The sequence below is a fragment of the Aegilops tauschii genome, chromosome 5 (genome assembly GCF_002575655.3).
Source record: "Aegilops tauschii subsp. strangulata cultivar AL8/78 chromosome 5, Aet v6.0, whole genome shotgun sequence".
NCBI classification, from domain to species: Eukaryota; Viridiplantae; Streptophyta; class Magnoliopsida; order Poales; family Poaceae; genus Aegilops; species Aegilops tauschii.
The window spans coordinates 288,776,642-288,800,283 of NC_053039.3; the positions used below are offsets into that span (position 1 = coordinate 288,776,642).

The following is a 23,642-nucleotide window of genomic DNA, read 5'->3' on the forward strand; positions in this document are numbered from 1 at the left end:
GGATCATAGTCTCTAGCTACACTGCACGCATGTTCATTTCTATCCTGGTCTGTCATATTTCGCATACCAAAGTTTTGGCAATTTGATGGAGTTTTTTGAACGAATCAAATATTGCTATTTGTTACAGCCGTTAACAAGTATAGAACGAATAGAGTAAACATTCCTACTTGTTCTGCTGGTCGCAGCCATTAATTAACCATTAGCTAAACTCTGCCTTAAAAGGAGAGAGCCAGAAATAACCATAACGGTGTGTTTCCTAAAATTTGGTCATTTTTTTATTGAATGAGTAGTATTTGGTCACTTAGAAGAGCAAAGAAAGCTTAATTATGTTCATCGTCTCATTAGCACTTAAATAGTTTTTTTTCCGCGGAAGTACCTTATATTTTGAATTTTTGATTGCTTGAAATCATTAAATGCTGTCAGCGGTCTTTTGCTTTACCTGTACATGGGCTTAATGTTGTTCATCATCTCATTAGCACTTAAATAGTTTTTTCCCGTGAAAGTACCTTATATTTTGAATTTTTCATTGCTTAAAATCATTAAATGCTGTCAGCATTCTTTTGCTTTACTTGTACACTGGCCTAATGTTTGTGATCGCAGTTTGCTTGTACATAGTCATGGTTTAATGTTCTGAATAGCAATCTACTGGTCAATAGTTTTTCAGTTTAGCAAACAGCCCAATTGATACAATATTCTTCTCAGAATACTCAGCACCTTTCAGTTCAGCTGAAATTGTGCAAACTCTCAGAATACTCTTTCAGAAAAATTTTTATTGGAAAAGTGAGTACTCAGGCCTGTTTCATTTTTTGTAACACCATCTATATATAAGCTTAAAATTTTCTTTTGCTTATCAGTTTAGCTTTTATGGCTTAGAGCATTACTAGTAGAACCCTCAAACCCTCAAATCCTTAAAGCAGTTTTAAGGGTTGAGAAGTGCCACTTTTTGACACTTTTAAGGGTTGAAAAACAGGGGCAAATACTAGAACCCTTAAACCCAACCCTTAAACTGCTTTTAAGGATTAGATTTGAGGGTTCTAGTCTTTGCCTCGACCCCAACCTTTAAATCTATCATTTGACATCTCATAATTTATGACAACAAGAACACAATCAACTTCCAAACAAACTACCAAATGACAATCATTGATGCATGGTTTAATAGTTTACATCACAAAATCATCATCTTCCTCCTCTCATCGGCACCATCACCAAAAAGTTGCACCTCGGCGCCATCTCCTAGACCACAAGCGGGCTCCATCAAGCATCTCCATCGGCACCGGTGGAGTCGTACACACCGCCATCACCACAACTACTCATCGGAGTGTCACCTCGAAAAGTAGAGGACGCAACACGGAACATCCTCTTCCTCTCTGCGATGTCCTCCTTGGTGTCCTTCCACCATTGCAATTGGTCTTGATCCATGTCCTTCTTGGACATCATAATGTGCTCTTTCTCTTCCACCATGAGTTCTTTCCATACCTTTGCCTCTTTGAGCTTGATCATCCTCTCCTCCAACTCGGCCTTGCGCTTTGCTTCTTCACGCTTTGCTTCAACTTGTGCAAGCTTGACCTCTTTCTTCTTCTCGGTGATAAGAAGCTTCGTCTCCAATGTCTTCGTTGTCAATTCCTCTCTTGCCTTCATCATGTGGTCCATCTTCTCCCTTAGGCTTGACGCCTCTTCTTCCATCTTCACCCTTAGCTTGCCCTTCTTGGTTCCCTCGGGCTTGCCCAAGTTCCTCTCCTCCTCATCTTCACTATCATCCATCCTTAGCATTGCCGACTTCTTGGGTGCGGTCTCTTGATCCCTCAACTTCCACTTGTCAAAGGTTTGAAGAATTGACCAAACATGCTTAAATGGGAATGGCTTGCCCTTGGAAGCGGCCATCTCCTTGTACCTCATGCCGGCAATTGTCTCCTATCAACCACACATAAATCACATAAGAACCCACCAATAGCATAGTGCACACACATAATCAAAATAGTGAAGAAATATGTACTCACATAGTCGCTCTCCACGGTTCCACTAGGTGGTGCATCCCTCACTTGGTCCATGGCCGCACTCCAACGAGCACAAGCGGGCTTGATCAACTCCCACCGGCCTTGAAGCGACCGGAAAGTGCGATGGATGAACCCACTATTCTTCGGCTTGATCCTACAATAGACGTCCTCGATCCTTTGCCAATACCGTTTACCGGTTTGATCGGTGCCGGTGGTTGCATCCATTCCCATAGCTGCCCAAGCACGAACCAAGAGGACATCTTCCGGCTCGGTGTAGTTTGTCGACCGCGCGTGTGGGCGGGAAGCGGCGGTGAATGCCTCCTCCCCTATCTCGGCCACCTCCTCCTCGTCATCCCCTTCATCCTCCTCATCTTCCTCCTTTTCCTCCAAGTCGTCACCAACCCTAAAGGGGTCTAGGGGCGGAGCTCCGAGGTCCACCTCCGCGTTTTGGAGGAGGTCCATGAACGAGGATGGGGTTGCCATTTCCTCGAACACCTCGTGCGCAGCGGGAGGAGGTTCGGCGACGGCGGCGGGCGGGGCCGCAGCCTTGTTCCGCGGCTTGGTCACGGCCGGGGACGAGCCGGCGACCTTGGAGGCCGCCCCTCGCGGCCCATAAGAGGCCGCCTTCGGCCGGCTCTTCTTGGTGGCCGGGGCGGGAGCTGGGGAGGCGGCAGGAGGAGGTGCGAGGCCCGCCCGCCGCCGCTTGGCCCCGACGTGGGTCGCCGCCACCACGTCGGCCACGGTCGGGTGGGCGGGGGCGGGGGCGGGGGCGGGCGAGGCGGGCGGGACGGGCGGGGCGGGCGCGGCGGGCGGGGGCGCCGCGGCGGCGGGGCCCTCCATGGCCGGCGCGGCAGGAGGCGGCGGGAGGAGGAGGCAGTTGGCTCCCGCGCGAGAGAGGAGGAGAAGTGCGGGTTGGGGGGAGATTTTCCTCTCAACCCCTACTTCTTCAGGTTGCAAAGTGGTTTGAGGGTTGGACCTCTAATTTTTTTTACGGGTTTGAGGGTTTAGAGGTTCTAGTCTACGGCGTTTTTTCGGCAAAAACTGTAAAAAAGCGGTTATTTTTAGGGGTTTGAGGGTTTGAGGGCTCTACTAGTAATGCTCTTATATCTGCAATTTATGTGAATCAGGTTCCTGACTTCTGAGATGCGGAATCAGCACAGTTTTTGTTTGAAGTCAGTTGGAATCCTGTCACCTCGGCTCACTAATGCCATGTGCACCTTCACTCAACGCGAGAGGAAGAAGCGCTCCTATTACCTTGTTTAATTAGACTATCTAAGCAATGTCAGCTCTCAGCTCCTATATTTGTATTTTATCTAAGCATCATTTAGACTTGATATTCTCTAACTGTTATCTAAGCATGCCAGTAATACTCATCGCGCTTTTGATTCTTAACATTCTATTCTCCTGATTTGTTGAACTGCATGGTTGTGTACCGTGGACACACAACCAGATTTAATTGTCTCCGTAGGGACTGGTTCAAGTCTTCAACCTAGGTAGTTCGACGTTCTAGCTTAGTTTCAAAAATAAAATAAAAAATGTTGTAGCTTAGGGGCTGTTTGGAGTCCCTCTGCTCCACGCTGCCGCTCCCGGAGCTGATGGAGTTTTAGTTCAAAACTGTGGAGTGAGTGAATCCGTACTCCCCAGATTCCAAAAATCCAGGGAGCTGGTGGACTGCCGAACAGCCCCTTAGGCCAACTCCAGCTCGCGACCTCATTCCGTCCGGCCCCGTCCGTTTAGGGCAAAAGGGACAAACCAGACGGCCCAGCGCGTGATAGCCTAAACCCATCTGGTCCGTTTTGTGTCCGGGCCGACCATTTCGAGCGCATACATGCGCCGGGTTTGGGTCGCGGCGAACAGCAAACGGACACGTCGCTCGTCCGCTTCAGGGCAGCGTGGCAGACGGCCACCTACCTTCCACCGCCCGACATTAATGCGCATGCGCGGTCGGCCTCACCTGTCATCCGCCCAGGCGAACGGTCGCCGTCCTTCTTAAATGGGGAAGCCGTGGACCGATCGTCGTCCACACTCCCCACTCCAGCCCGTGCTGCCACCTCGAAACCTGACACGCCCCAAACCCTAGCTTATCCTCTCCCCGTCCTTGATCTCGCCGGCCGGCCGCCTCGCAGCCATGGGGTTCTGGAACCACGGCCGCAAGGGGAAGCACGACCGCGAGGCTGGCTCGTCCTCGGGCCACCGCCGCGGCTCCGTGAAAGAGGAGCCCGCATCACCACCGCATCGGGCCCCCGCACCTGCCCCATTCACCATCGGCCCTACGGCCGGCGGCGAGCGCGACCGCGTTATTGGGAGACGAGGACGCCGCACACGTGGAGCGACGTGCACCTTCCAATAACTGGCATCTCTTCGCCGACCGGGTCCCGATCCTGCCGGTCCCGACGAGCGGCCGTGCGCGCTGCGAGGAGATCGAGCGCCACCACCGCCTCCTGCCGGACGACCTGTACTACGACTCCAGGTACACCCCGACTCCGTGCTCTGGGACACGTGGTTAAGGGACGAGCACGACGTGCGACGCCCCTCTTTCTTCGTCGGTACCTCGTCGGGGCCGCGGCGGCCACGTCGAGAGCGCGCAACGCCTACTTCCCAGGTGCGTGGGCGTACGCGGGTGCGCGGCCGCACGCCCACGCCGTCGCCTTCACCATCTCCGTCGCCACCACCACCTCCTCGCATGACAGCGGAGGAGGAGGCCCGGCTCATGCAACGTGTCATGGAGGACTCCATGAACACCCATGATGAGCGCTTATGGGAGGGCCTCGAGGAGATGATGGCCCTCTCTGCGCCCGGCGACGTCGCCATCCCCGAGCTGGAGATGGTGAGGGCGGAGGAGGTGATGGAGGAGGAGCCCGTGGCTGCGTTCCACCCGGCCCTGGTGGGCCAGCAGTGGAGCTGGTCGTGCATGGCTCCGGAGATGGCCGACGCCGTGGGGGGCGTGAACTGGTGCCCCACACCGCCGCGGTCACCGGAGCGGGAGGCGCCGCCACGGGAGGAGGTGGTGCAGGCACCTCCTGCCTTCCAGCCCGCCCTCGTGTACCACGCACCGCCGTCCCACCTCTGGACGCCGCCCTACGTCGACCTCATCAGCGACGACGACGACAACGGCGGCCACTGAGAAGACGGCGACGGCCACGACATCGACGGGCACGGCAGGAGCGCACGGGCGGCGATTTTATTTTGTTTTTTATGTTAATTATGTTTATGTGAACCGTGAAACTGGGCCGTTTTGTGGCCGTGATGGTTAATTTATGTTTTATGTTTTTATATTTGCGTTTATTTACTTTTTTTCGGCATTTCATTTTAGTTTTTGTATTTTTTTAATCACGTCCACACCGGACATGATTTGGGGTGCGGCCGCGCATTGGGTGCACCGACAACCCAACGGATAGAAGTGGACATGTGCGAACCTATTGCCGCCCTAAAGGGATGAAATCCAGTCAAACCGGACGTCCGTTTGGGGTCGTGCGGTGGAGTTGGCCTTAGTTTCAATACTGCTCTTGAGCGAATTTGTGTAGAACATGTAGCATTCATCATTCAGCAGAACATGTAGTTTTGTGCTACATATGCTCGCTGGACTGGAACCCGTGAGCTTGTGTTCGTCGGGAAATAGGTAGCATGCGCTTGTGTCACCACGATTCCGTCAACCCTGCCACGAGCCAACTTTGTTCGCCGGGAAGCAGACCACGTAAAGCTATGCTCAATTAGTTTCGCAGTTTGGGGCAAGCCTTTTATACTTGCTTGGGAACCAAAGGGAGACAGTTTCCTATCTGGTGTAAGTTATCGCCTTTCAGTTTTCACTGTGCAAGCCAAAGCTGAGTAAAAGAAAAAGAAAAAGCGAGGGTGTGTTGTCTACATACTGCAGGACCGGACTGTGGGCTGAGCGAAGATAAAGGATGGTGCCGGACAGAGCAGTTGAAGCTCTCTACCCATAGCGTTGCTTTACATTGTACAGACTACATACGCTTTCTGTTGTTGGTCAGCAATGCAGTTTCCAGTTCGGTGAAAGTCTAATTTACGTAGCCAAAGCTAAGGAAAAAGCGAGGATTGCAGTTAGATGAGGTGCTAAGCATTATTGGACTTGTTGTAGTTAAGCTCCCTTCACTTAAATTATTTAGCAAGTTAATACCACAATTGGTACATAAACTTGTAGGGGTGGGAACAGATTCATAAATGAACTAAACCCCCCCAGAAAAGTGCCCCTCTACGCGGATTCAGTTTGGGTCCAAAACGGTCTGGACGCGACATTTGGTTCAGCTTATGGTGATTCTACAGAAAGCCCCTGCACTTTTTTGTTTTTATGTTGCAGTCGCTTCCTCTGTCTACATCCGCTGCACCCATCCATTCCCCACCTCCAAATCCCTAGCCCGGCTGCCGCCAGCTCCGCCCAGCTCTGCTGCCGTCACCGCCACCAACTCTCACCGTCGTTTTCTCCGTTGGCCTCGTGCGACATGAAGGGGTGGGCATCTTGAGGCGGGAAGTAGCAGGTTGGCCGCCGTGGGGCAGGGGCAGCTTCGTCGTTGAGCCATCCTCGCCCGCTCCATGGGTGTGACCTCGCCGGCGCCGACAAGACGAAGGACGACAAGCCCTGGGCGAAGATCACAGGTGAGGTGCGGTACATGGATGTTGATTCTTTCAAGGTGCGTGCCGTCCCTCTGCTGATGCTGTTGTAGGATTGTTTGATTGTAGGGTGATCTTTAGGCTGCCAGGACCAAAACATTTCATGCATTCAAATCTTGAAGTTGTTGTATGATTGTAGGGGACAGAAACATTGCCTGAATTTGACTAGAGTATACTTGTATCCTCTCCTGATGCTGTGTTCAATGGCACTGACAATAGTGACCAATGTTGTCATTTTATGAACCCAACATGAAGAGTTTGTTGTGAAGGATACAATTATGGTCGTAGATTCCTTGTCTGTCATGTTAAGGTTAGTCAAGTGCTGAACTCTTCCTTAAAGTGACATTGTAAAATGTTTTATCCAGTTAAGAATTCAGTTGTGTTTGTACTGAATGTGTGTTCCAAAATGCTATGTTTTCAGGGTTATGATACATGTGCTTATCTGAAGTGGGTGGACAAAGAGCGGCAGGGGAGGCCTAGGCAGGTGATTGGCAAACTTGCTGAAGAGAATTTGGCTCTACAAAAAACTGTGTTTGCCAAGGATGCTAAAATTATGAGGCTGAAAGTAGATAGGAAGGCCATGAACATGAAGCATAAGAAGGAGATGAAGAGTAGGGATAGTAGGGAACTTTGGTTAGCTTCTTTGGTCTGCTGCTCTGTAGTGCTGTATGGTGTTGTAGCTTTGATGATAAGAGGTTTTGTGCAAGTTAGGTAATGTACCATTTAACATTATGTTAGGGGTCAAACTATCTGTAATCAGTGGCTACCTATTAGCTATAATGTTGAGTGTTGTAAACATGCCATATTGTTTGCTGAAATCATTGCCTACCTATTATTCTTGAAAAAGTTTGGTTTGTACTTGTAATGATTCTCTTATTTGACATGAAAGTACACTCATTTGAGAGGCATAATTGGCATGAAGTAAAATGGATTTGACAGAGAAATTTCTGAAAAACTGAATTTGACAGCACGCAAATTCATTGTCATTGATAACATAATTTGAAAGGCACAGTAACATTACAAGAGCACACATGCACAAGCATAACAACACTGTAACATGCTTTAACAAACAAACTTATTACAAGAGCACACAGGCACAAGCAAAACATAATTTCAGAAGCCAACATCACAGAGATTCAGAAAATGGGCAGACAACTTCACATAACTTTTATCTTAGCAGACAACTTCAGAGCTCGTCGTAGTCTAGGCCTGGCCGTGGAGACAGAAACAACAGTGGATCCACCGGTTCAGGCTGCGGTGGAACGCTGGTCGGCATCCGACCTGCCAAGCACTCCCACCTCGCCTTGCCCAGTGGCCTCCTTGCATCCTCCCTTTCCCAGTTGATGACATCCAGCGCATGCACACTTGGGGACGGCATCTTGGCTCGCTCCTCCGCTGAGCTCTCGAAGTAGATTCTCCGACCTAAATTGCGTAGTTCCCAATCGACGTGCTTCTTGGCCACTTCAGTGAATCCTTCCCGTCGGACACGCGAGATAGTTGCATCTGCCTCCATCTCCGCTTGGACCTTCTTCCAGTCCCTCACGCTCTGCGACCACGCCCGAGCATCGTCGTGGATCCCCTCTACCCTCTGCTGTCACCGAAGTGCCCTCGTAGCCTCTAGGACCTCCGGTGAGACAAATCCCACCGCCTGCAGCAGCTTGGGGAAGGCCTCGTATACGTACGGGAGCGGCATGGCCGTGGGAGTGTTGGGGAACGTAGCATGCAATTTCAAAAAAAATTCCTACGCTCATGCAAGATCTATCTAGGAGATCCATAGCAACGAGAGGGGGAGAGTGTGTCCCCGTACCCTCGTAGACCGAAAGCGGAAGCGTTTGACAACGCGGTTGATGTAGTCGAACTTCTTCTCGTTCTGACCGATCAAGCACCGAACGTACGGCACCTCCGAGTTCTGCACACGTTCAGCTCGATGACGTCCCTCGAACTCTTGATCCGGCAAAGTGTCGAGGGAGAGTTTCGTCAGCATGACGGCGTGGTGACGGTGATGGTGAAGTGATCCGTGCAGGGCTTCGCCTATGCACTACGACAATATGACCGAAGGCGTAAACTGTGGAGGGGCCCGCCGCATACGGCTAACAGATGTTTGTGTGTCCTCTAGGCGCCCCCTCCCCACATATATATAGGTAGGGGGAAAGAGGCAGCCAGGGGGCGCCCAATTAGGCCGAGTCCTACTTGGGCTCCCCCCCAATTCGGCCCCCTTCCTTGTTTTGGCACTAGGAGAAGGAAGGAGGAGGTGGCGCCCCCCTTTCCTCTCTCCCTTGAGAAGGGGAAGGAAAGAGGGGCTAGCCCTCCTCCCTTGCCTTCCCTAGGGCTAGCCGGCCTGGTGGAGGGGCGCACCAGCCCCCTGTGGGCTGGTCTGTCCCTCCCTAGGCCCATTAAGCCCATATAGCTTGCCGGGGGTTGCCCGGAACCCCTTCCGGTGACCCGATACGTACCCGGTACCCCCGGAACACTTTTAGTGTCCAAATACTATCGTCCTATATATGAATCTTTACCTCCCTACCATTTCGAGACTCCTCGTCATGTCCGTGATCTCATCCGAGGCTCCAAACAAAATTCGCTCACCAAATCACATAACTCATATAATACAAAATCGTCATCGAACGTTAAGCGTGTGGACCCTATGGGTTCGAGAACTATGTAGACATGACCGAGACACCTCTCCAGTCAATAACCAACAGCGGAACCTGGATGCTCATATTGGTTCCTACATATTCTACGAAGATATTTATCGGTCGTACCGTAATGACAACATACGTTATTCCCTTTGTCATCGGTATGTTACTTGCCCGAGATTCGATCGTCGGTATCTTCATACCTAGTTCAATCTCGTTACCGGCAAGTCTCTTTACTCGTTCCATAATGCATCATCCCGCAACTAACTCAGTAGTCACATTGCTTGCAAGGCTTATCATGATGTGCATTACCGAGAGGGCCCAGAGATACCTCTCCGATACTCGGAGTGAGAAATCCTAATCTCGATCTATGCCAACCCAACAAACACCTTCGGAGATACCTGTAGAACATCTTTATAATCACCCAATTACTTGTGACGTTTGATAGCACACAAGGTATTCCTCCGGTATTTGGGAGTTGCATAATCTCATAGTCGAAGGAATATGTATTGGACATAAAGAAAGCAATAGCAATAAAACTTAACGATCAACATGCTAAGCTAACGGATGGGTCTTGTCCATCACATCATTCTCCTAATGATGTGATCCCGTTCATCAAATGACAACACATGTCTATGGCTAGGAAACTTAACCATCTTTGATTAACGAGCTAGTCTAGTAGAGGCCTACTAGGGACACTGTGTTTTGTCTATGTATCCACACATGTATCAAGTTTCCGGTTAATACAATTCTAGCATGAATAATAAACATTTATCATGATATAAGGAAATATAAATAACAACTTTACTATTGCCTCTAGGGCATATTTCCTTCATTCTCCCACTTGCACTAGAGTCAGTAATCTAGATTACATTGTAATGATTCTAACACCCATAGAGTCTTGGTGCTGATCATGTTTTGCTCATGGAAGAGGCTTAGTCAACGGGTCTGCCACATTTAGATCCGTATGTATTTTGCAAATCTCTATGTCTCCCTCATTGACTTGATGACGGATGGAGTTGAAGCGTCTCTTGATGTGTTTGGTTCTCTTGTGAAATCTGGATTCCTTTGACAAGGCAATTGCTCCAGTATTGTCACAAAAGATTTTCATTGGACCCGATGCACTAGGTATTACACCTAGATCGGATATGAACTCCTTCTTCCAGACTCCTTCATTTGCTGCTTCCGAAGCAGCTTTGTACTCCCTTCACACGTAGATCCCGCCACGACGCTTTGCTTGGAGCTGCACCAACTGACAGCTCCACCATTCAATATAAATACGTATCCGGTTTGTGACTTAGAGTCATCCGGATCAGTGTCAAAACTAGCATTGACGTAACAATTTACGACGAGCTCTTTGTCACCTCCATAAACGAGAAACATATCCTTAGTCCTTTTCAGGTACTTCAGGATGTTCTTGACCGCTGTCCAGTGATCCACTCCTTGATTACTTTGGTACCTCCCTGCTAGACTTATAGCAAGGCACACATCAGGTCTGGTACACAACATAGCATACATGATAGAACCTATGGCTGAGGCATAGGGAATGACTTTCATTTTCTCTCTTTCTTCTGCAGTGGTCGGGCATTGAGTGTGACTCAACTTCACACCTTGTAACACAGGCAAGAACCCTTTCTTTGACTGGTCCATTTTGAACTTCTTCAAAACTTTATCAAGGTGTGTGCTTTGTGAAAGTCCAATTAAGCGTCTTGATCTATATCTATAGATCTTGATGCCTAATATATGAGCAGCTTCACCGAGGTATTTCATTGAAAAGCACTTATTCAAGTATCCTTTTATGCTATGCAGAAATTCTATATCATTTCCAATCAACAATATGTCATCCACATATAATATTAGAAATGCTACAGAGCTCCCACTCACTTTCTTGTAAATACAGGCTTCTCTGAAAGTCTGTATAAAACCATATGCTTTGATCACACTATCAAAGCGTATATTCCAACTCCGAGATGCTTGCACCAGTCCATAAATGGATCGCTGGAGCTTGCACACTTTGTTAGCACCTTTAGGATCGACGAAATCTTCTAGTTGCATCATATACAACTCTTCTTTGAGAAATCCATTAAGGAATGCAGTTTTGATGTCCATTTTCCAGATTTCATAATCATAAAATGCGACAATTGCTAACATGATTGGCACAGACTTAAGCATCGCTACGGGTGAGAAAGTCTCATCGTAGTCAACTCCTTGAACTTGTGGAAAACCTTTTGCGACAAGTCGAGCTTTGTAGACAGTAACATTACCATCAGCGTCAGTCTTCTTCTTGAAGATCCATTTATTCTCTATGGCTTGCCGATCATCAGGCAAGTCAACCAAAGTCCATACTTTGTTCTCATACATGATCCTATCTCAGATTTCATGGCCTCAAGTCATTTTGCTGAATCTGGGCTCATCATCGCTTCCTCATAGTTCGTAGGTTCGTCATGGTCTAGTAACATGACTTCCAGAATAGGATTACCGTACCACTCTGGTGCGGAACGTGCTCTGGTTGACCTACGAGGTTCGGTAGTAACTTGATCCGAAGTTTCATGATCATTAGCTTCCTCTCTAGTTAGTGTAGGCATCACTGGAACTGATTTCTGTGATGAGCTACTTTCCAATTTGAGAGAAGGTACAATTACCTCATCAAGTTCTACTTTCCTCCCACTCACTTCTTTCGAGAGAAACTCGTTCTCTAGAAAGGATCCATTCTTAGCAACAAAGATCTTGCCTTCGGATCTGTGATAGAAGGTGTACCCAACAGTTTCTTTTGGGTATCCTATGAAGACGCACTTCTCCGATTTGGGTTCGAGCTTATCAGGCTGAAGTTTTTTCACATAAGCATCGCAACCCCAAACATTAAGAAACGATAGCTTAGGTTTCTTGCCAAACCACAGTTCACACGGTGTCATCTCAACGGATTTAGACGGTGCCCTATTTAACGTGAATGCAGCTGTCTCTAATGCATAACCCCAAAACGATAGTGGTTAATCGGTAAGAGACATTATAGATCGCACCATATCTAATAAAGTACGGTTACGACGTTCGGACACACCATTACACTGTGGTGTTCCAGGTGGCGTGAGTTGTGAAACTATTCCACATTGTTTTAAATGAAGGCCAAACTCGTAACTCAAATATTCGCCTCCGTGATCAGATCGTAGAAACTTTATTTTCTTGTTACGATGATTCTCCACTTCACTCTGAAATTCTTTGAACTTTTCAAATGTTTCAGACTTGTGTTCATTAAGTAGATATACCCATATCTGCTCAAGTCATTTGTGAAGGTTAGAAAATAACGATACCCGCCGCGAGCCACAACACTCATCAGACCGCATACATCGGTATGTATTATTTCCAATAAGTCAGTGGCTCGCTCCATTGTTCCGGAGAATGGAGTCTTAGTTATCTTGCCCATGAGGCATGGTTCGCAAGCATCAAATGATTCATAATCAAGTTATTCCAAAAGTCCATCCGCATGGAGTTTCTTCATGCGCTTTACACCAATATGACCTAAACGGCAGTGCCACAAATATGTTGCACTATCATTATCAACTTTGCATCTTTTGGCATCAATATTATGAATATGTGTATCACCACGATCGAGATTCAACAAAAATAGACCACTCTTCAAGGGTGCATGACCATAAAAGATATTACTCATATAAATAGAACAACCACTATTCTCTGATTTAAATGAATAACCGTCTCGCATCAAACAAGATCCAGATATAATGTTCATGCTCAACGCTGGCACCAAATAACAATTATTCAGGTCTAATACTAATCCCGAAGGTAGATGTAGAGGTAGCGTGCTAACGGCGATCACATCGACCTTGGAACCATTCTCGACGCACATCGTCACCTCGTCCTTAGCCAATCTTCGTTTAATCCGTTGCCCCTGTTTCGAGTTGCAAATATGAGCAATAGAACTAGTATCAAATACCCAGACGCTACTACGGGCATTAGTAAGGTACACATCAATAACATGTATATCAGATATACCTTTGTTCACTTTGCCATCCTTCTTATCTGCCAAATGTTGGAAATATGCCCTAGAGGCAATAATAAATGGTTATTATTATATTTCTTTGTTCATGGTAATTGTCTATTATTCATGCTATAATTGTATTGTCCGGAAATCGTAATACATGTGTGAATACATAGACCACAACCTGTCCCTAGTAAGCCTCTAGTTGACTAGTTCGTTGATCAACAGATAGTCATGGTTTCCTGACTATGGACATTGGATGTCATTGATAACGGGATCACATCATTAGGAGAATGATGTGATGGACAAGACCCAACTTAAGCATAGCATAAAAGATCGTGTAGTTTCGTTTGCTAGAGCTTTTCCAATGTCAAGTATCTTTTCCTTAGACCATGAGATCGTGCAACTCCCGGATACCGTAGGAGTGCTTTGGGTGTGCCAAACGTCACAACGTAACTGGGTGACTATAAAGGTGCATTACGGGTATCTCCGAAAGTGTCTGTTGGGTTGGCACGGATCGAGACTGGGATTTGTCACTCCGTGTAAACGGAGAGGTATCTCTGGGCCCACTCGGTAATGCATCATCATAATGAGCTCAATGTGACTAAGGCGTTAGTCACGGGATCATGCATTGCGGTACGAGTAAAGAGACTTGCCGGTAACGAGATTGAACTAGGTATTGGGATACCGACGATCGAATCTCGGGCAAGTAACATACCGATTGACAAAGGGAATTGCATACGGATTGATTGAATCCTCGACACCGTGGTTCATCCGATGATATCATCGTGGAACATGTGGGAGCCAACATGGGTATCCAGATCCCGCTGTTGGTTATTGACCGGAGAGGCGTCTCGGTCATGTCTGCATGTCTCCCGAACCCGTAGGGTCTACACACTTAAGGTCCGGTGACGCTAGGGTTGTAGAGATATATGTATGCGGAAACCCGAAAATTGTTCGGAGTCCCGGATGAGATCCCGGACATCACGAGAGGTTCCGGAATGGTCCGGAGGTAAAGATTTATATATGGGAAGTCTTATTTTGGTCGCCGGAAAAGTTTCGCACTTTATCGGTATTGTACCGGGAGTGCCGAAAGGGGTCCGGGGGTCCACCAAGGGGGGTCCACCAGCCCCGGGGGGCCACATGGGCTGTAAGGGGTGTGCCTTGGCCTATATGGGCCAAGGGAACCAGCCCCAAGAGGCCCATGCGCAAGAGATAAGAAAAAAGGGAGAGTCCTAAAAGGGGAAGGCACCTCCGAGGTGCCTTGGGGGGGAAGGACTCCCCCCTGGCCGCACCCTTCCTTGGAGGAAGGGGCAAGGCTGCGCCCCCCCCTCTCCCTTGGCCCTATATATAGTGGGGGGAAGGGAGGGCAGCAACATCTAAGCCTTGGGCGCCTCCCTCCTCCCATGCAACACCTCTCTCTCTCTCGCAGAAGCTTGCGAAGCCCTGCCGGAGAGCCGCTACATCCACCACCACGCCGTCGTGCTGTTGGATCTCCATAAACCTCTCCTCCCCCCTTGCTGGATCAAGAAGGAGGAGACGTCGCTGCACCGTACGTGTGTTGAACGCGGAGGTGCCGTACGTTCGGCACTCGGTCATCGGTGATTTGGATCACGGCGAGTACGACTCCGTCATCCACGTTCATTGGAACGCTTCCGCTCGCGATCTACAAGGGTATGTAGATGCACTCCCTTCCCCTCGTTGCTAGTAGACTCCATAGATGCATCTTGGTGAGCGTAGGAAAATTTTAAATTATGCTACGATTCCCAACAGTGGCATCATGAGCCAGGTCTATGCGTAGTTACTATGCACGAGTAGAACACAAAGAAGTTGTGGGCGTTGAGTTTGCCAATTCTTCTTGCCGCTACTAGTCTTTTCTTGTTTCGGCGGCATTGTAGGATGAAGCGGCCCGGACCGACCTTACACGTACTCTTACGTGAGACAGGTTCCACCAACTGACATGCACTAGTTGCATAAGGTGGCTAGCGGGTGTCTGTCTCTCCTACTTTAGTCGGAACGGATTCGATGAAAAGGGTCCTTATGAAGGGTAAATAGAAATTGGCAAATCACGTTGTGGTCATACGTAGGTAAGAAACGTTCTTGCTAGAAACCTACAAACCACGTAAAACTTGCAACAACAATTAGAGGACGTCTAACTTGTTTTTGCAGCAAGTGCTATGTGATGTGATATGGCCAGAAGATGTGATGAATGATATATGTGATGTATGAGATTGATCATATTCTTGTAATAGGAATCACGACTTGCATGTCGATGAGTATGACAACCGGCAGGAGCCATAGGAGTTGTCTTTATTATTTTGTATGACCTGCGTGTCATTGAATAATGCCATGTAAATTACTTTACTTTGTTGCTAAACGCGTTAGCCATAGAAGTAGAAGTAATCGTTGGCGTGACCACTTCATGAAGACACAATGATGGAGATCATGATGATGGAGATCATGGTGTCATGCCGGTGACAAAGATGATCATGGTGCCCCAAAGATGGAGATCAAAGGAGCATAATGATATTGGCCATATCATGTCACTATTTGATTGCATGTGATGTTTATCATGTTTTTGCATCTTATTTGCTTAGAACGACGGTAGCAAGTAGGATGATCCCTTATAATAATTTCAAGAAAGTGTTCACCCTAACTGTGCACCGTTGCGAAGGTTCGTCGTTTCGAAGCACCACGTGATGATCGGGTGTGATAGATTCTTACGTTCGAATACAACGGGTGTTGACGAGCCTAGCATGTACAGACATGGCCTCGGCACACACGCAATACACTTAGGTTGACTTGACGAGCCTAGCATGTACAGACATGGCCTCGGAACATGGAGGACCGAAAGGTCGAGCATGAGTCGTATAGAAGATACGATCAACATGGAGATGTTCACCGATCTTGACTAGTCCGTCTCACGTGATGATCGGACACGGCCTAGTTAAACTCGGATCATGTTTCACTTAGATGACTAGAGGGATGTCTATCTGAGTGGGAGTTCATAATCAGATGAACTTCATTATCATGAACATAGTCAAAAAGGTATTTGCAAATTATGTCATAGCTTGCGCTTTAGTTCTACTGATTAAGATATGTTCCTAGAGAAAATTTAGTTGAAAGTTGGTAGTAGCAATTATGCGGACTGGGTCCGTAAACTGAGGATTGTCCTCATTACTGCACAGAAGGCTTATGTCCTTAATGCACCGCTCGGTGTGCTGAACCTCAGCGTCGTCTGTAGATGTTACGAAACATCTGACATACACGTTTTGATGACTACGTGATAGTTCAATGCGTAATGCTAACGGTTTAGAATTGTGGCACAAGAGACGTTTTTGAAACGTTGCAGAACATGTGAGATGTTCCGAAGACTGAAATTGGGATTTCAGACTAGTGCCCACGTCAAGAGGTATGAGACCTCTGACAAGTTTCTTAAGCCTGCAAACTAAGGGAGAAAAGCTCAATCGTTGAGCGTGTGCTCAGATTGTCTGACTGCCACAATCGCTTGAATCGAGTGGGAGTTAATCTCCCAGATGAGATAGTGATAGTTCTCCATAGTCACTGCAACCAAGCTAGTAGAGCTTCGTGATGAACTATAGCATATCAAGGATAGTTATGATGATCCTTGAGCTATTCGCGATGTTTGACACCGCGAGAGTAGAAATCAAGAAGGTGCATCAATTGTTGATGGTTAGTAGAACCACTAGTTTAAGAAGGGCAAGGGCAAAAGGGATACTTCATGAAACAGCAAGTCGTTTGCTGCACTAGTGAAGAATCCCAAGGTTGAACCCAAACCCGAGACTAAGTGCTTCTATAATAAGAGGAACGGTCACTGAAGCAGTACTACCCTAGATACTTGGTAGATGAGAAGGCAGGCAAGGTCGACAGAAGTATATTGGATATACGTTATATGAATGTGTACTTTACTAGTACTCCTAGCAGCACCAGGGTATTAGATACTGGTTCGGTTGCTAAGTGTTAGTAACTCGAAATAAAAGCTGCGGAATAAATGGAGACTAGCTAAAGGTGAGATGACGATATGTGTTGGAAGTGTTTCCAAGGTTGATGTGATCAAGCATCGCATGCTCCCTCTACCATCGAGATTTGGTGTTTGCGTTGAACATGATTGGATTATGTTTACCGCAAAACGGTTATTCATTTAAGGAGAATAATGGTTACTCTGTTTATTTGAATAATACCTTCAATGGTCTTGCACCTAAAATGAATCTCGATCGTATTGATACACATGTTCGTGCCAAAAGATATAAAATAGTAATGATAGTACCACATACTTGTGGCACTGCAATTTGAGTCATATTGGTATAGAACGCATGAAGAAGCTCCATGTAGATGGATCTTTGGACTCAGTCGTTTTTGAAAAGATTGAGACATGCGAACCATGTCTATTGGTATATATGCATGAAGAAACTCCATGCAGATGGATCGTTTGGACTCACTTGATTTTGAATCACTTGAGACATGCAAATCATACCACATGGGCAAGATGACTGAAAGGCCTCGTTTTCAGTAAGATGGAGCAAGAGAGCAACTTATTGGAAGTAATACATTTTGATGTATGCAGTCCAATGAGTGCTGAGGCATGCAGTGGATATCGTTGTGTTCTTACTTCATAGATGATTTGAGTAGATGCTGAGTGTATTTACTTGATGAAACACAAGTCTGAATTATTGAAATGTTCAAGTAATTTCAGAGTGAAGTTGAAGATCATCGTGACAAGAGGATAAAATGTCTGTGATATGATCATAGAGATGAGTATCTGAGTTACGAGTTTGGCACACAATTGAGACATTGTGGAAAGTGTTTCACAATTAATACCGCCTGGAACACCATAGTGTGATGGTGTGTCCGAACATCATAACTGCACCCTATTGGATGTGGTGCATACCATGATGCTTCTTATCAAATTACCACTATCGTTTATGGGTTAGGCATTAGAGACAACCGCATTCACTTTAAAAGGGGCACCACGCAATTCCGTTGAGACGACACTGTTTATACAAACCTAAGTTGTCATTTCTTAAAAGTTTGGGGCTGCGATGCTTATGTGAAAAAGTTTCAGGCTGATAAGCTCGAACCCAAAGCGGATAAATGCATCTTCATAGAATACCCAAAATCAGTTGGGTATACCTCCTATTTCAGATCTGGAAGCAAAAGTAATTGCTTCTAGAAACGAGTCCTTTCTCGAGGAAAAGTTTCTCTCGAAAGAATTGAGTGGGAGGATGGTGGAGACTTGATAAGGTTATTGAACCGTCGCTTCAACTAGTGTGTAGCAGGGCACAGGAAGTTGTTCCTGTGGCACCTACACCAATTGAAGTGGAAGCTTATGATAGTGATCATGAAACTTCGGATCAAGTCACTACCAAACCTCGTAGGACGACGAGGATGCGCACTACTTCAGAGTAATGCGTGATCCTGTCTTGGAAGTCATGTTGCTAGACAACAATGAACCTACGAGCTATGGAGAAGCAATGGTGGGCCCATATTCCGACGAATGGCTCGAGGCCATGAAATCCGAGATAGAATCCATGTATCAGAACAAAGCATGGACTTTGGTGAACTTTCCCGATGATCGGCAAGCCATTGAGATAAATGGATCTTTAAGAAGAAGACGGACATGGACGGTAATGTTACCGTCTATGAAGCTCGACATGTGGCAAAGAGTATTTTCACAAGTTCAAGGAGTTGACTACGATGAGTTTTTCTCATCCGTAGCGATGCTTAGGTCCGTCGGAATCATGTTAGCATTAGCTACATTTATGAAATCTGGAAGATGGATGTCAAAACAAGTTTCCTTACCAGTTTTTCGTAAGGAAAGGTTGTATGTGATACAATCAGAAAGGTTTTGTCGATCCTAAGGATGCTAAAAGGTATGCTAGCTCCAGCGATCCTTCCATGGATTAGAGCAAGCATCTCAGAGTCAGAATATATGCTTTGATGGGGTGATCAAAATTTTTGGGTTTATACAAAGTTTGTTAGAAACTTGTATTTACAATAAAGTGAGTGGGAGCGCTACAACATTTCTGATAAATATATGTGAATGACATATTGTTGATCCGAAATGATGTAAAATTTCTGGAAAGCATAAAGGGTTGTTTGAAAGGAGTTTTTCAAAGGAAGACCTGGATAAAGCTGCTTACATATTGGGCATCAATATCCATAGAGATAGATCAAGACGCCTAATGATACTTTCAAAAGACAGCACACCTTGACATGATTTTGAAAGAGTTCAAAATAGATCAGCAAAGAAGGAGTTCTTGGCTGTGTTACAAGGTGTGAGTATTGAGTGAGACTCAAGACCTGACCATAGCAGAAGATAGAGAAAGGACGAAGGTCGTCCCCTATGCTTTAGACGTAGGCTCTATAGTATGCTATGCTGTGTACCGCACATGTAGTGTGCCTTGCCATGAGTTGGTCAAGGGGGTACAATGGTGATCCGGAAAGGATCTCATGACAGCGGTCGAACTTATCCTTAGTACCTAGTGGATTAAGGAATTTTTCTCGATTATGGAGGTGGAAAGGAGTTCGTCGTAAAGGGTTACGTCGATGCGAACTTTGACACTAATCCGGATGACTCTGAGTAGTAAACCGGATTCGTATAGTAGAGCAATTATTTGAAATGGCTCCAAATAGCGCGTGGTAGCATCCACAAGATGACATAGATATTTGTAAAGCACACGATTCTGAAAGGTTCAGACCCGTTGACTAATAACCTCTCTCACAAGCATAACATGACCAAACCAGAACACATTGAGTGATAATCACATAGTGATGTGAACTAGATCGTTGACTCTAGTAAACTCTTTAGATGTTGGTCACATGGTGATGTGACCAGTGAGTGTTAATCACATGGTGATGTGAACTAGATTATTGACTCTAGTGCAAGTGGGAGACTGTTGGAAATATGCCCTAGAGGCAATAATAAATGGTTATTATTATATTTCTTTGTTCATGGTAATTGTCTATTATTCATGCTATAATTGTATTGTCCGGAAATCGTAATACATGTGTGAATACATAGACCACAACCTGTCCCTAGTAAGCCTCTAGTTGACTAGTTCGTTGATCAACAGATAGTCATGGTTTCCTGACTATGGACATTGGATGTCATTGATAACGGGATCACATCATTAGGAGAATGATGTGATGGACAAGACCCAACTTAAGCATAGCATAAAAGATCGTGTAGTTTCGTTTGCTAGAGCTTTTCCAATGTCAAGTATCTTTTCCTTAGACCATGAGATCGTGCAACTCCCGGATACCGTAGGAGTGCTTTGGGTGTGCCAAACGTCACAACGTAACTGGGTGACTATAAAGGTGCATTACGGGTATCTCCGAAAGTGTCTGTTGGGTTGGCACGGATCGAGACTGGGATTTGTCACTCCGTGTAAACGGAGAGGTATCTCTGGGCCCACTCGGTAATGCATCATCATAATGAGCTCAATGTGACTAAGGCGTTAGTCACGGGATCATGCATTGCGGTACGAGTAAAGAGACTTGCCGGTAACGAGATTGAACTAGGTATTGGGATACCGACGATCGAATCTCGGGCAAGTAACATACCGATTGACAAAGGGAATTGCATACGGATTGATTGAATCCTCGACACCGTGGTTCATCCGATGATATCATCGTGGAACATGTGGGAGCCAACATGGGTATCCAGATCCCGCTGTTGGTTATTGACCGGAGAGGCGTCTCGGTCATGTCTGCATGTCTCCCGAACCCGTAGGGTCTACACACTTAAGGTCCGGTGACGCTAGGGTTGTAGAGATATATGTATGCGGAAACCCGAAAATTGTTCGGAGTCCCGGATGAGATCCCGGACATCACGAGAGGTTCCGGAATGGTCCGGAGGTAAAGATTTATATATGGGAAGTCTTATTTTGGTCGCCGGAAAAGTTTCGCACTTTATCGGTATTGTACCGGGAGTGCCGAAAGGGGTCCGGGGGTCCACCAAGGGGGGTCCACCAGCCCCGGGGGGCCACATGGGCTGTAAGGGGTGCGCCTTGGCCTATATGGGCCAAGGGAACCAGCCCCAAGAGGCCCATGCGCAAGAGATAAGAAAAAAAGGGAGAGTCCTAAAAGGGGAAGGCACCTCCGAGGTGCCTTGGGGGGGAAGGACTCCCCCCTGGCCGCACCCTTCCTTGGAGGAAGGGGCAAGGCTGCGCCCCCCCTCTCCCTTGGCCCTATATATAGTGGGGGGAAGGGAGGGCAGCAACATCTAAGCCTTGGGCGCCTCCCTCCTCCCATGCAACACCTCTCTCTCTCTCGCAGAAGCTTGCGAAGCCCTGCCGGAGAGCCGCTACATCCACCACCACGCCGTCGTGCTGTTGGATCTCCATAAACCTCTCCTCCCCCCTTGCTGGATCAAGAAGGAGGAGACGTCGCTGCACCGTACGTGTGTTGAACGCGGAGGTGCCGTACGTTCGGCACTCGGTCATCGGTGATTTGGATCACGGCGAGTACGACTCCGTCATCCACGTTCATTGGAACGCTTCCGCTCGCGATCTACAAGGGTATGTAGATGCACTCCCTTCCCCTCGTTGCTAGTAGACTCCATAGATGCATCTTGGTGAGCGTAGGAAAATTTTAAATTATGCTACGATTCCCAACACCAAATACTTGGGGCAGTTCTGCTTCCAGTGACTAGTCCCTCGAGTCATCTGAATGATCATGTGATCCATATCAACTAAACCATGTCCGATCATCACGTGAGATGGAGTAGTTTTCAATGGTGAACATCTCTATGTTGATCATATCTACTATATGATTCATGTTCGACCTTTCGGTCTCCAGTGTTCCGAGGCCATGTCTATACATGCTAGGCTCGTCAAGTTTAACCCGAGTATTCCGAATGTGCAAAACTGTCTTGCACCCGTTGTATGTGAATGTAGAGCTTATCACACTTGATCATCACATGGTTTCTTAGCACGACGAACTGTCACAACGGTGCATACTCAGGGAGAACACTTATACCTTGAAATTTTAGTGAGGCATCATCTTATAATGCTACCGCTGTACTAAGCAAAATAAGATGCATAAAAGATAAACATCACATGCAATCAAAATATGTGACATGATATGGCCATCATCATCTTGTGCCTTTGATCTCAATCTCCAAAGCACCGTCATGATCTCCATCGTCACCGGCTTGACACCTTGATCTCCATCATAGCGTCGTGGTCGTCTCGCCAACTATTGCTTCTACAACTATCACTAACGCATAGTGATAAAGTAAAGCAATTACATGGCGTTTGCATTTCATACAATAAAGCGACAACCATTAGGCTCCTGCCAGTTGCCGATAACTTTTACAAAACATGATCATCTCATACAATAACGTATATCACATCATGTCTTGACCATATCACATCACAACATGCCCTGCAAAAACAAGTTAGACGTCCTCTAATTTGTTGGTGCAAGTTTTACGTGGCTGCTATGGGCTTCTAACAAGAACCGTTCTTACCTACGCATCAAAACCACAACGGTGATTTATCAAGTTTGCTGTTTTAACCTTTAACAAGGACCGACCGCAGTTAAATTCAATTCAACTAAAGTTGGAGAAACAGACACCCGCCAGCCACCTTTATGCAAAACTAGTTGCATGTCTGTCGGTGGAACCGGTCTCATGAACATGGTCATGTAAGGTTGGTTCGGGCCGCTTCATCCAACAATACCGCCGAATCAAAATAAGACATTGGTGGTAAGCAGTATGATGATCACCGCCCACAACTCTTTGTGTTCTACTCATGCATATCATCTACGCATAGACCTGGCTCGGATGCCACTGTTGGGGAACGTAGCATGCAATTTAAAAAAAATTCCTACGCTCATGCAAGATCTATCTAGGAGGTGCATATCAACAAGAGGGGGAGAGTGAGTCCACGTACCCTCGTAGACCGAAAGCGGAAGCGTTTGACAACGCGGTTGATGTAGTCGAACTTCTTCTTGTTCCGACCGATCAAGCACCGAACGTATGACACCTCCGAGTTCTGCACATGTTCAGCTCGATGACGCCCCTCGAACTCTTGATCAATCAAAGTGTCGAGGGAAAGTTTCGTCAGCACGACGGCGTGGTGACGGTGATGGTGAAGTGATCCGCGCAGGGCTTCGCCTAAGCACTACGACAATATGACCGGAGGCATAAACTGTGGAGGGGGGGCGCCGCATACGGCTAACAAATGTTTGTGTGTCCTCTAGGTACCCCCCCTTCCCACATATATATAAGTTGGAGGGGGGAAGAGGCAGCCAGGGGGGCGCCCAAGTAGGCCGAGTCCTACTTGGGCTCCCACCCCAATTCGCCCCCTTCCTTGTTTTGGCACTAGGAGAAGGAAGGAGGAGGTGGCACCCCCCTTTCCTTTCTCCCTTGAG

At 47.0% G+C, this 23,642-nt stretch overlaps 1 protein-coding gene and 1 long non-coding RNA gene across 2 annotated transcripts; one reads left to right on the forward strand and one right to left on the reverse strand.

Moving 5' to 3' along the window:
- Window positions 1-1,086: 1,086 nt before the first annotated feature.
- LOC123494146 (uncharacterized) lies at window positions 1,087-2,500 on the reverse strand. Its single transcript, XM_045228873.2, has 2 exons — window positions 1,998-2,500; window positions 1,087-1,911 (listed from the first exon to the last, which is right to left on the reverse strand). The coding sequence occupies exons 1-2, from the start codon at window positions 2,475-2,477 to the stop codon at window positions 1,255-1,257; spliced, it is 1,137 nt and encodes a 378-aa protein (XP_045084808.1). The 5' UTR covers window positions 2,478-2,500; the 3' UTR covers window positions 1,087-1,254.
- Window positions 2,501-6,275: 3,775 nt separating this feature from the next.
- On the forward strand, window positions 6,276-7,466 carry LOC109782316 (uncharacterized). The gene is made up of 2 exons (XR_002237481.3): window positions 6,276-6,930; window positions 7,042-7,466. It is a non-coding gene; the product is annotated as an uncharacterized lncRNA (long non-coding RNA).
- Window positions 7,467-23,642: the final 16,176 nt, after the last annotated feature.